This window comes from Fundulus heteroclitus, chromosome 21 (assembly GCF_011125445.2).
Source record: "Fundulus heteroclitus isolate FHET01 chromosome 21, MU-UCD_Fhet_4.1, whole genome shotgun sequence".
Taxonomy (NCBI): Eukaryota; Metazoa; Chordata; class Actinopteri; order Cyprinodontiformes; family Fundulidae; genus Fundulus; species Fundulus heteroclitus.
In genome coordinates, this window is record NC_046381.1 from 28,956,886 (window position 1) to 28,969,591 (window position 12,706).

At 47.1% G+C, this 12,706-nt stretch overlaps 1 protein-coding gene across 1 annotated transcript in view; it reads right to left on the minus strand.

The window, feature by feature from the left end:
- zeb1b (zinc finger E-box binding homeobox 1b) overlaps positions 1-12,706 on the minus strand; it is a 59,587-nt gene that overhangs the window by 16,136 nt on the left and 30,745 nt on the right. Inside the window, 1 exon segment of the mRNA XM_012871198.3 lies at positions 4,120-4,275. Within this exon segment, the coding sequence (XP_012726652.2) occupies positions 4,120-4,275 (156 nt within the window).

The window sequence follows — 12,706 nt, forward strand, 5'->3', positions numbered from 1 at the left end:
CAGTGCTAGCTTGCCACAATATGAGCAGAAGCTAAACGTGCGTCTCATCTGACCAGCACACTTTTCTCCACGTGGCTGGTGTGCTCCCTCGATGATGTGCTAAACTCAAACATGAGGCGTGAATCTCTGCAGCTCCTCCAGAGCTTCCTCAGGCTTCTCGGTTGCTTCTCTGATGAATGCTCTGCTTTCTCTGCCTCGGCGTGGAGGGGCGGCCATGCCTTGGTCGACCCTCGGCCCTGTCTGGTGCAGCAAAATGTGAAAAGGTCCGAGGGCGGAGGAGACGTTTGCAGGCAGAAAGAGTTTCACCATGCTTTGGCGCCTCTGCTCTGCAGCTCCACCCTGCTCTTTCCCTCAGATGTAATCATTCTCTCCTACTCATTAAATGTAAAGGAGAAGCCCTCCTGGGTCCTCACTCCCTCTCCGCTACCTGTCCCTCCCCCTGTTCCTTAAAGCGCCAACTCTGGGCCACTTCACCGCGACATAATCATTTAGGAGTGAATGAGTAATGACAGTGGGGAGGGGGCCCTTCATACCTTCTAATCAAGAGGAATGATTCAGAACAAGAGCAACGGTGGGGAGGAATGAAAAAGAAAAACCATGTGAGGTAAACAAAGTTAAAGTGCTGAAAAACCACCTTTCTGGGTTTGGAGCTCTGAAGTCCCGGGAGACGGGGTGTCAAGGCTTTAATTTGGAGCAAACCGCGCTATGCGCAGAGCAAGATTGCTGGGTGGTGGTCAGTTTTTCAAGGCCACACCAGAGAATCTGTTCTCAGATTAGACGAAAGATGGTTTGTTTAAAGAGCCGAGGCTTTCCCCGCGCCTCAGCGGCCCGGTCCAGACTGACAGCTGAGATGCTGCTTGAAGTATGAGACGAGGGCTGGGGCGTTAGGAGGAGCAAAAGAGCCGATCAGGCACAACCGTGGAGCGCAGCCAGCTCGCTGAGCTGTCTCAGTGCAGCTCAGGCTTTTGAAGTGTTTAATGTTCTCTAGCCCGGGCCAAAACCAATGACATTATTCTTCCTCCAACTTTCCTCTTATGCAAGGAGGTACAGCTGGGGAGCAGGGCTGAAAATGACAGCAGCGCCTGTGTAGGGTGGGGGAGGGGAGGGGAGGGGGCGGCCGCTCCGTGCACAGCTCTGCGGTCGGACCGTGCGTGTGCAGCCTGGGAGCCAGCGCAACCGAAACCGTGAGGCCGAAACTGAGGCAAATTCATCTGAGTGGAATTTCTAAAAAATCTCTCCAAACCAAAAGTGAGACGTCACTGGATGCTTCAGACGGGTTAGCTGGAACAGACCCCACCCTGCTGCCCACCTATACATGTATACACATATATATGTGCATCTGTTGCCACCACCTACCACCAGACGCCTGTGATGTTATAGCTGATCACCTGCCATGTGTGCCATGTGAGCTGCTGGCACCGGTCTGAAGCTACCTAGGTGACCTCATGCAGCAGAGGGGCCTTGAGCCCCGCCTCAAACGCCGACGTCCTTCAGCGCCCGCCATTGTTTCGGAGACGGCAGAGGGGGCGTGACGTCGGCGCTTCCTGTGGCACTGAGCTGCCCCTGATGCCACTTCCACATGCTGCGGGGCTAAAAGGAGTTCACGGCGGTCCCTGGAATGCCCACCAGTGCTGTAAAGCTCTCCGCCGACACTTGGCCTGAAAGGCTATTCTGTGTGTCTGAAGGTCTCTCTGTGCGTTGGCATTGTCTGTGTTTAATACCACACTTCCTGCCTTAGTTTCAACCCCTCTGCATGGAGTACCTGTTTCCTTACTCTCTGTTTCACAATGAGACAAAGCCGCCATGTAACCGCGCGCAGATGCCAGGGAGGCATTTCTCAACGCAGACTCCATCTGTCCGGCTCGCACCGCAGCGGAGCAGAACCCACCTGCACACAAAGCTGTCCTTCCACGCTGGGTTACGCTGCGCCTACAGACTTCAAGCTGTTTTACTGGGGCTCTTTCTGTGACAGAAACCAACACAGGGTGGTGAATAAACATGAAATGGAATGTTTAAAATGGCCAGCGTCCATCTGCATTTAGTCCTATTTCCCTGTAAATAAAAGGCATTGCAGCCGACCTGCTTCAGGTGCAGCCTAAGTAGTAAACTGTGTGTGTCATTGCATCTCAGCAGGGATGCAGTTGCTCTGTGAAGGGCTCAGAGGTTTGACAGAGAACATCAGAGGACAGCCGCCGTCATGGAGACCGAGCAACACAGCAGACGGGTCAGGGAGAAGGTTGTGGAGAAGTTTAGAGCAGAGTTAGGTTAGAAACCAATGCCACCAGCTTTAAAGACTGACTTCTAAAGGCTCCATCATCTGAACACAGAGACCTACTATAACTGTCTGCATACCTAGACTGACAGGCCAGGCAAGGACAGGATTCATGAGAAAAGGCCCATGGCAACTCTGGGGGAGCAGCAGAGATCCACAGCTCAGGTGGAGGAATGTTGAGAAGACAACTATTAGTCCAGCTTTTCAGAAATCTGGCTGCAGAAGACGTTGAGACGGTGGTGGAGGCTCACCTTCCAGCAGCACCTCCTCCCTACACATACAGCTACACCTACAGTAGAATGACTTAGAATGGGGCTGCAGTAATCCATTCGTCTATCGATTTTCCCCCCAATTAATCGATTATTCTAAAAAGAGATACTTTTAGTAAATGAACATCCCTCATTAAACAAATACGTTGAACATCAAAACATTTAATGCACATTATAAATGCATTGTAACTGGTAAAAACATGTAAAAAAAATATCCAAATATATATATATATATATATATATATATATATATATATATATATATATATATATATATATATATATATATATATATTTGGATATTTTATATATGTATATATATATATATATATATATATATATATATATATATATATATACACACACACACACACACACACACACACAGAAATAACAATTATTTTGCAAGGTAATTATATGATTGACAGCTTAATAATCAGGTAGCAATAGGTGCTTAATGGGGGATTTTGTTTATTTTTACAGAATTTGAACCAGTTAATGCTAACTCTATGCAAATGGAAGAGTTCTGGATAGAGCATCTTAAATGTATAAAAATGTATAAACTTTGTTGCATTTTTGACAGAATACCACAGGTCTCTTGGGAAAAGTCACAGTGAACATGTGTTTTATAGATTACATACTGTATATATCAGCTCAGTGTTCCTTCGCCTCCCATTTTTTCGGCACTGCTCTTCTTGTGTCCTTACCTTATGAGTCAACAGTTCCATTCAATGTATTTTGTTCACTATTTTCATCCAGTCGTCTTGTGTTGCTGATTCTGACTTATTCCATTTTCTCATTATTGCTTTTTCACAAGCTGCCGGTAAATATTGGTCATCTTTTAGATAATTCCTTCTTTCATCCAAAATACAGAAACTTAGACTTACACTTGGATTTATCGTAGCCCAGAATTCTGACAATAACAAGGTGAACAACCTCCCACTTTTTGCACATTCCTGGTTTAATTACCACTCTGCGTGGGCTTTTCTTTCCTTAAACAGCCTGTTTTAGAGTCTGTTTGCTCCAGTTAACAATTATTTCACTACTAAATTATTCGATTATTTCAATTACCATTAATCCAATTAATTGTTTCACCCCTAGTTTAGAATCTAGATCAAAGCATATTAGTCTTACAATGGCCTAGTCAAAGTCCCAAACCTGACTGTACTTGGGAAGCAAAACTTGAGACTTGCCGTTGGCAGATGCTCTCCATTAAACATGAGTGAGCTTGAGCTGTTTTGAAAAGAAGAACGGGCAACATGTTCTGCCCATACATGTGCAAAACCTGACGAGACAACCCTCAGAAGACTAGCAGCTGTTAGTGTGGTTCTACTGAGTACTGAACCAGGGGAGCTGAATACATTTCCTGGTTTTCATTAGGAGGAAAAATAAATCATTCTCCTGCCACTGCTGGTCTGTCACATGAAATGACATTAGTGGTTCGAAGGGGACAAAATGTGGAGAAGTTCAAAACGTGGGACAAACCTGGTTAGTCACAACATTATGACCACCCACGTCATGGTTAGCAGCACCTTTCAGCCTACAGAGAGTGGCGCTGGGTGCAATGCGAGGTCTCACCTGGGTCCCAGCTGGCCACGCCTGGGTGCTCGTCGTCTGGCAGGGTGCTGTCGCAGTCTGCCCCGTCCGCCAGGCTGCCCTCCTCCTCCACGATGTGCAGCTTGTCCTCATCGTCTGACTCCGAGCCCGCCTCCAGCACATTGTTGTAGTTGGTCACTGCACAAGGAGAAACAAGGAGGTCACAGCTTAGTGTGAGCCCCGGGCTTTCTGACTGAGCCGCGCTGTAGTCTGGGTTCTCTAACAATCACGGGGCGCACAGAGTGGGTTCTGTTATTATGAGCGCTGGAAGTGAAGGGTTAAAGGCGGGGCCTGGTCGTTTTAATGCCACAACTAGGACGGGTTGTTGAGGCAGAGGGACCTGGGAGCTTGAACAGATGAAGACCTGAGAGGACCTCCACAGGGAAAAGGGTGCTACAGCCAAGACGCTGACAGCCTGGTGGGCACGGGCCTGTGCAGATGGTTGTGACTTGGACGTGCAGACGCACAAGCACAACTGCTGCGTGAGATCACTGGACTGCAGGCTGAAGTGGTTTCAGTGCTGCGTGGGAGGAGGTGTGATGCGGTCGCCTGTGTCATGTGGCGGAGGAGCCAGGGGGCCCGCGGAGAGAGATGGTTACTGCAGGGAGTACCCTTTCCTCACGCGCTCGTCCGTTTCAGCTGCGTGCGTTTGCGCGCCGAGTGTGTGTTTCCGGCAACTTCTTTTCATTTCCACAGAGGTCCTCCATCTCTCAATTCCACCTGGGTTCCCCTCCTCCTCCTCTTCCTCCTCCTCCTCCCGCTCCCCTCCAGCCTCACTCTGTTCCGCTGAGAGAGCTACACATCTTCTCAGAGGCCAAATCAATTCTCTGGTGAGAGCAGCTCAGTCAGCAGAGGGCCCGGGCTGCGAGCGCTCCCAAACAGCTCTCGCATCGACACTGGCGCCTCACGCAGTGCTGGCACATCCACACACCACCTGCATTCACTCACTGAATGCGGCCTGCCAGTACAAAGCACCTGAGCGTAGTTTTTTTTCCCCATCTATCTCCACTCTCCCCGACCCTCCTCGCCCACCTCTTTCTGAAGTGGCTGAAGGAGGAGGAGGCGTAGCAGGTAGAATCGGGAGCCTACGTTTCAATCAATGAGAATTGTTTCGGCGAGGTCTCTGCCTCTCTGCCAGCGCCGAGCGGGTCGTTACAGCCGGCTGGCATCCGCGGAGGCTCGGTGGACGTGCAAGGTTCAGGCTGAGGGGGAGGTGTGGGGGCGGGAGGGATGGAAGGAGGCCAAGGAGGGGGGAGATGCGCTGTTATTTCTTGAGCTATTGGTAGTGGTCACTGCCGCTGTGCTGCAGCTGTAGCTGCAAAACCTTCTGGGGGTTCATACGGAGAGCAATTTCATTCTCTCCTGGATTCAACAATGACCCTGTACTGTTATAGTTTCAGGTCAGAGATAAAAGATTCCAAATGCTTCCCAAATCCCGTCTCTTTTTACTTTGGCACCTTTCAAAAGTCACCTTGTCAGCAAACAGCACCCCTGTTTGCTGACAAGGTGTAGAAACCTGGTCTCCATGCAGCGGTTCTATGAGGGGCTCGACCCGGAGCTGGGTTATAACCAAAGCTTTGAAAATCTCACCGAGCTCTCTTCAACCCATCTCCTGAAAGTGGGAAGAGAACGGATCAACCGCAAACCTACCAAGACAAGGCTAAACCCACAGGAACGACAAGGCGAGGATTAATCTGAGAAGTAGGCAAGAGGCCCGTGTTTACTCTGGGGGAGCTACAGAGATCCAGAGGCAGGTGGGAGAGTCTGGTGACAGCCTTAGCCATAAACCCAGAGCTGCACTTGGGTATTAGACTGGTCTGGCTCAACTCTAGACCTAAATATAAATGAGAATATGTGGCAAGACTCCAAAATTGTTATTTAAGTTCCATTCAATCTTAATCATATATAGCGCCAATTCACAACACATCTTCTTATTCATATTCATAAAGTAGCGTATACTATTTTGAGTCAAACTGATTGTCTCTAGATGTGCAAAGCTGATAGAGGAATACACCAAAACACTGGAATCTACCTGCTGTGGAAGGTTTCTCTACAAAGAACTGGTACAGGGCGCCTGTGTTCCTTCTTCCTGACACTGCTCCTTCACTAATGTCCTCTAACAAACCTCTAAGACCCTCACAGGGCAGCAGGACTTGTACCAAAAATAAAGTACACGCAGGTGGACTGTACCGCATAATTACGTGACCTCTGAAGGCTTGGAGCTGTAGCTGAAACAGGTGCTTCTAGTAACAACCGACCCAGACGGCTGAATTTCAAGGCACGGCGCACTTTTAACATTTGTAATTGGAAACCATTTCATAAACCATGTTATCCTTATCCTTTCACATGGCAATTAGGTACTACTTAATGTGGGATCATATGAGATCTTGTTGAAACACATTGAAGAGTGTTGTTGTACAATAATAAAAATCTAAAACAAAGGATATGAATCCTTTTGCAAGGCTCTGCGTTTCTTTCCCATGTATTGCTTTTCACACTGTGTGAGTTACATTTTACATGTGTACAGGACTTGTCAGGAGAACAACTGATGACCTGAGAACAGCATCATGTGACACTAGTCCACACACCTCCTTTCTCCATCTCTTGGTGCCTTGCACCACCTCTTTTCCCCCCCTCTACCCTCTTCTCTCTGGGAGCGACTCTGCCAGGTGATGTATTGTCTGTTCAGCAGCCCCAACAGGGCGCAACACTTCAAATTGAAACAGAAGGTACTTTAGAATGAGTCTGAGAGGCTGTTTAGGGCCACAGCCACTCAGGTGTGGAGCTGAGGTCAGCGATTACAAAGGCAACACTCTGCGCCAGCAGTGGCAAGAGAAAATGATCAACTATAAAGCTGTAGAGAGAAAAATCAATTTGCTGGTGTTTGCAGCAGCAGCAAGTGGGACAATAAAGGCAGGTAGCCTCGAAGCGCGGCAAAGGGACTGAAGAAAAGAGGCAAAAGATGGTGATGGTAGTGGTTGGGGGTTGGAGGGGGTCATCCTGTGCCAAATGGTCGGCGTTGTTGAAACAAGTGTGCGTTTCTACAGAAGATGTAACACCTTGCACCAACAAAGGCTGCGTTCCCTTTTGGCTGACCGGCGGAGCGTTTGGACAGCTGGTCTCATTAGCGCTAACATGCTAGCGCGCAACAGGAGGACGCCTCCTACGCATCTCAGAGAGAAGGCATCAGGAGGTGGAGGAGGTGATGCGCTTACTTCTGAAAAGTTTGCTTTTCTACATAGGCTGCAATGTGTTTAACACCTGAGAAAATAGCACGGCTCAGATCCCAACTTCACAACACCCACACGCAAAGATCACATCCTGTAGCTCTGGGTAATAAGACTCTATCAACACAAGCTCTGTGCGGCACATTCCCTGATAGGCTGAGCTTTTAGCTGGTTAATAGCTGCACTTTTGGACTGGACCAGAGAGTCCATGTCAGACACACTTAAATAAGCCTGTGGTAGGGGGAGGAGGGGGGGGGGTGTTGTTATGGCACCTGCCAGGATGTATCGGTTACCAGCACTGGAACGGGTGACAGACTGAGCTGGTCCTAAAACAGGTCTGACATTACTCTGTTGGGTGGGGGGGGGGCACCTTGGCCAACTGTCAGGAGAACAGAAGACGAAACGCCGTATGTCCCTTAGTCCAGGTTCCCATTGTTGGTTCTGCCTGACTCCCCCTGATTGTGTGGACTCTCCAGGTCTCACTGTAGGGTTCTGGTTATTTGATCCAGGCCTGATTGGTGAATCATTTCAGGAATTTAAACGCCCCTGCAGAGGAGGTGTCAGACTGCTGCACATTGCTCAGTTTGGGTTTTCCAGTACCAGATAAGATGGGGATATCTCAACCTCTGTGGGAGGAACCTGTCACAGTGCTTGGAGATTGCTGAAGTGTGAGTGACTGGTCTAATAATTTGGACACAGGAGAACACGTATAGCCTGTGAAGATACACATTAGGGTCTGAAAACAGCTTGCAGTTTCATTCATTACCTTTAAGGACATCTGTTAGCAACTTGAAACCTACACCTCTTCTGTGCAGCCCGATGGTCCTGAACCAGAATGTGTAGGAGGTATGTCTGGAATGTCCAACCAAAACACTTTTCTCTGGGTTCGACTCTTAAAGCCACAGATCAAAGCCTTTGCTTTCTTCCTCCACCTAATTTCATTCAACTCACTGACAAATATTACATATTGTAAGGTCTGCTGCTGCCCTGCCTGTGATTACACAGATTGACTCACTGTAAGCAGCAGTGACTGCTTACTTGCCCTTCTACCTTTCCTCTGTCTCTATATTTAGCCTTGGTACAGGCTCCCTCGTTGAGGTACGCCACTTATCTCATTCTGAGCTCAGGGCCAGGCAGACAGTGGTAAAACGACCACAGACATCCTCATAGAGGGCAGGCTCTGCCGTCACAGAGTCTGCCCTTGCGGCTCTGCAATGCCATTTTCTCAGGAAAGGCAACCACTACAATAAACCCAACTTCTAACCAGAGTAAAACAAAGCCGCGCCATTCAAAACCCTCAAGTATGCCGTCTCAAGGTGAGGCGCCTCATTCAGCGCAGAGGTAAAGGCTGACGGTTTTTGTTGAAACAACAGCCTTCCTCCTGTCGAGCCAGGAAGGTCGGCTTAAGTGCCGATAACGAGGGAACAAAAGAATTGGGGATTCTCGTGATTAGCTTGTTCAAAGGCTCCTTAAGATTTACCAAGTCCCCACACACTGGGCAGACAGAGGGCGCTAGATGGTTTCCGGCAAGTTTAGCTGGATCACAGCTCAGAAGATGTATTGTATGGCCCCTATTTTCACCGCTCTACTGAGACGTCTCTAAAACTTCCCCAGGCAACATCAAGTGATTCTTACTCGTTAGGCTGAGAAAGCAAAAAGCAGAAGCTTTAGGGTAAAAATAGCCCCCAGCACTGCTGAGAATTAGTCACCCTTTCATTCCGCATTTACCTGCTCCACGTCTACAGAAGTCAAAGCCTTTCTGGATATTCACTAATAAACAAATGTTAAGTCAAAATCAAAAACCTGTGGAGCAAAGCTCTCAGTAGGGAGCGTTTTGGAGGTGATCAGGAAGACAATGGACTCTTGTCTTCCTAATGAAGCTGATCAAGGTTCCAGCATGAGAGCTAATGAGCCTCCGTGGGTCATTCGACCACCATCTGATGAGCACTTTTCATGATAACACTAATGCTAATGGACGCTATTGTTTTCTTAATCTGCATGATGAGACTTGGAGCTGCAAAGAAAGTCAGTGGGTGTTAATGAGTGAAAGGAAATGGGAAAAACACTGAAGAGTTTTTCAGATTAAAGAAGAGGTTTAAGCTGGCCTGTTGCTGCGCTCTGCCCGTCAGGCCATGTGTTTTACCCCTCAGGTAGCTAAATGGTACCCAGACTGTATTTCTACCGAAGAGAGGCAGGTGTGAATAAATGATCGTGGCTGCCGACTTTTCTTTTTCTTTTTCTCCAAAGATAATGAGCACACACACATTCTGTTCCACTGGATGTCCTCTAAGGGTTGCTGCTCCTGGCTCCTCATTGCTTTTCTAAATAAGGCCAGGTGGGCTGGTAGAGACCGCCGAGTGTCTTCACACACACATAAAAGCAGCGCCTCGGCCACCAAGTTTACTCCAGCCTCCCAACCTTTGTTTATGTTGGAGGTGAGACAGCCCCATCCAAGGTAATAACTCCGCTACACCTAAGTCAGAGTGTGTGGTCTGCATGTTGAGCTGGTAAGAGGCATGGCATGTACAAGGTTCCCAGTCGTCACGGGTGGTCACATGATCAAGGCTGCAATCAAAGTCATTAGTCTCACGGATTTTCCAAACACTGATTTCCTTATAAACTGCTGACACCCTAAAAACTGGAGCAGAATTACAAAATTTAGCTGATTCTTTTTTTTTTTGCGACTGACCGAAATTAAAACCCCTTTTTTTTATATGAACCCTACCGGGTGGCACTGACAACAACGCTGCAAAAAAGGAAGTAAAAACAAGTCAAATCTTCTTGAAATGAGTGTATGTGTCCCTGATTTGACCACGTAAATAAGATGATTTGCCAATGGAATGAGATTTTTGCACTTAAAATAGGAACAACTCATCTCCATCATCTTATTTAGAGGGCATAATATCTAATTATCTTATTTTAGGGGTCAAAAAACTCATTCCATTGGCAGATCATCTTATTTACCTGCTCAAATCAAGGACAAGTACTCATTTCAAGAAAATTTGACTTATTCTTAGTTCCATTTTTGCAGTGAACACCCTTTGGAGTGGTAGCCATTACTGAGTCCGAAGGACTGAGTAAGGATGAGTTAGGTGTTTGAAAATGAAGCAACACTGCCAGTTCTGAAGGTTGGTCTAAGCTTAGAATAAGAATGAAAAATTAAAAAATAGCTAAGTCTGTAAATAATGCAAAAATGCCAGTAGGCATAAACTCAAAGTTAAAGAGCAATTTGTTTATTTCAGTGTGACAGAATTTCACTCTTTTTGTTGCTGTAATGTTGCAGCACTAACACCGAAAAGTAGAATAAAGTGTTTTGGTTTATTTCAAAAGTAGAAATGAGAAAATACTCGTGGATATGACGACATACTTCCACTGTACTAAAGCATCATTAAACATCTGAACTGTGCCGACAGCAAACTGGCAACAAGATCCTTTTGGTCATCAGAGACGACATTCACTTTGTTTTCATGACTTTAGAAAAAGGCAGGCGTTTAAGATGAGTCGTAATCTCAGAGCAGAACAGCTACACTCATACGGTAGCAGCACTCCTCTGATCGAGCTGCTCATAACACAGAGAGGATGCAGAATACACCACAGGAGCAGAGTTTCATTTGTATTAGTTAATACAAATAAAACTTTTTAACTTATTTGTATTAGTTAAAAAGGTCCAACGATTTTCAATCTCAATGTATAACGTTGAGATTGAACGTATAGCTCACCTAATAGTGACAGTCTTGGCAATCAACAAGCCCCGAGCTGGAAACCAGCCCACAGCACAGTTTTAAAAAGCTTGTCAATCTTGTCTCAAACAGCCCACAAACATCTAGAAGCATGCCACAAAACATTACATTTCACTCTTTGTACGTTGTTTAGATGTATTTTGGTTAAAACATGCTCACTGGTCCTCTCTTTCATCCTTTAGGAGAGTCTAGTTCTGTCAGTCAAGGGGCAGACTGGGTTGGCTAGTTGTCTGCAGTCTTTTGGAAATCTCAGTCATGACATGGGTTTACTTAATCTGCTGGAAACACATGATTAGCAAAGCTACCTGTAACAACCATGCTAACTGTGCTCATCGTTCATTTAAGACACTAAAGACAATTTACATGGTGACCTGTGTATTCATGTTCTTAGTTCTGGAACGTCAGTGATAGCTCTGTGACTCTAGAGAAATTCTTCTTTTCTTTTACTAACCACACTTTAGTATTGAGACAGTTCAAATTTCATCCAGAAACATGGTCCTTGGTGCTTATAGTTTTAAGAGAGTCTTTATTTGACTAAAATCTGTATGGTAAAGTCAGGGCCCTACAGAATGATCCCATCTGTTCTCAAACACACACCCAAACACATGAAGCCAAAGTGGGCTCTGCCGTCCAACACTACCTGGATCATCCCTCCCTCCCCATGTCCATCAGTGAAGAGTCCTGCCCCAGCTGTCCAACACTCAGCGACTGTGTGGGGAAAGAAAGGCGTGTCCAGCAGGTGAGTGTTACAGGAGGAGGGTGAGGGCTATGACGACGGAGAGGCGAGGAGAGCAAACATCTGTCGTGGTCCCACTTCTGCCACCCACCTTCTTCTGGCTCTCGCCTTACTCTGCTCCTCTTTTAATCTGTCACTATCGTTCCCTTTAACAAACGTGCTAAACAAACATAATGTAAGTTAGCTGAGCCGTCCTGTTACAGTGGATCCAGCCCTGAAGAACAAAGAAACAAAACCCAAAACCAACATAACAGAGCGCAGAAAACCTTCAGCACACATCTGGGTAAAGAGTTGCTTCCGTCCTGCCAGCGGCTGCCTCCGCCTCAGCAGGGCTGGTCAGGAGGAGCAGGAAGACGAGCGAACGCCAACCTGCCTGGTGTCGCATTAGCCTCCATCAGATCTCATGTGAGAGTCGCCGGCACCACAAAGTGTCCCTGCCACCTCTGCTGTCAGACTCCATTCAGGCGGCGCGGGCAGACTGATGGCTTTTGAAGGCTGCGCAGTGGTACAACACGACTTGTGTCCTTTGATTTAGCCAGTTTGTGTTTGGGCTTGACATTTTGTGCGGAGCGACTATTATTAGAAAGAGCGCTGAAAGGCATCCGACTCGTTTGAATGTGGCCCGTTTACATCGGTAGCATCAAACTTCATTACAGGGCCTGTTCCCACTTTTTTTCTGCTGTCACTTGAGCTCTGGTGACAGCAGCCCTGCTGGGTCAGCAGGCGCTGTGTGAAGGCAAACGTGTCAAAATGGAGCACTTTAGGGTAACCTCAGGGTAAAGAAATGCTTCCAAGGTGAGACTGTAATGAACACAGCCCCGTATGGGTAGTTAAGCTATGCAGGGAATAAAAACATCGGAACATCG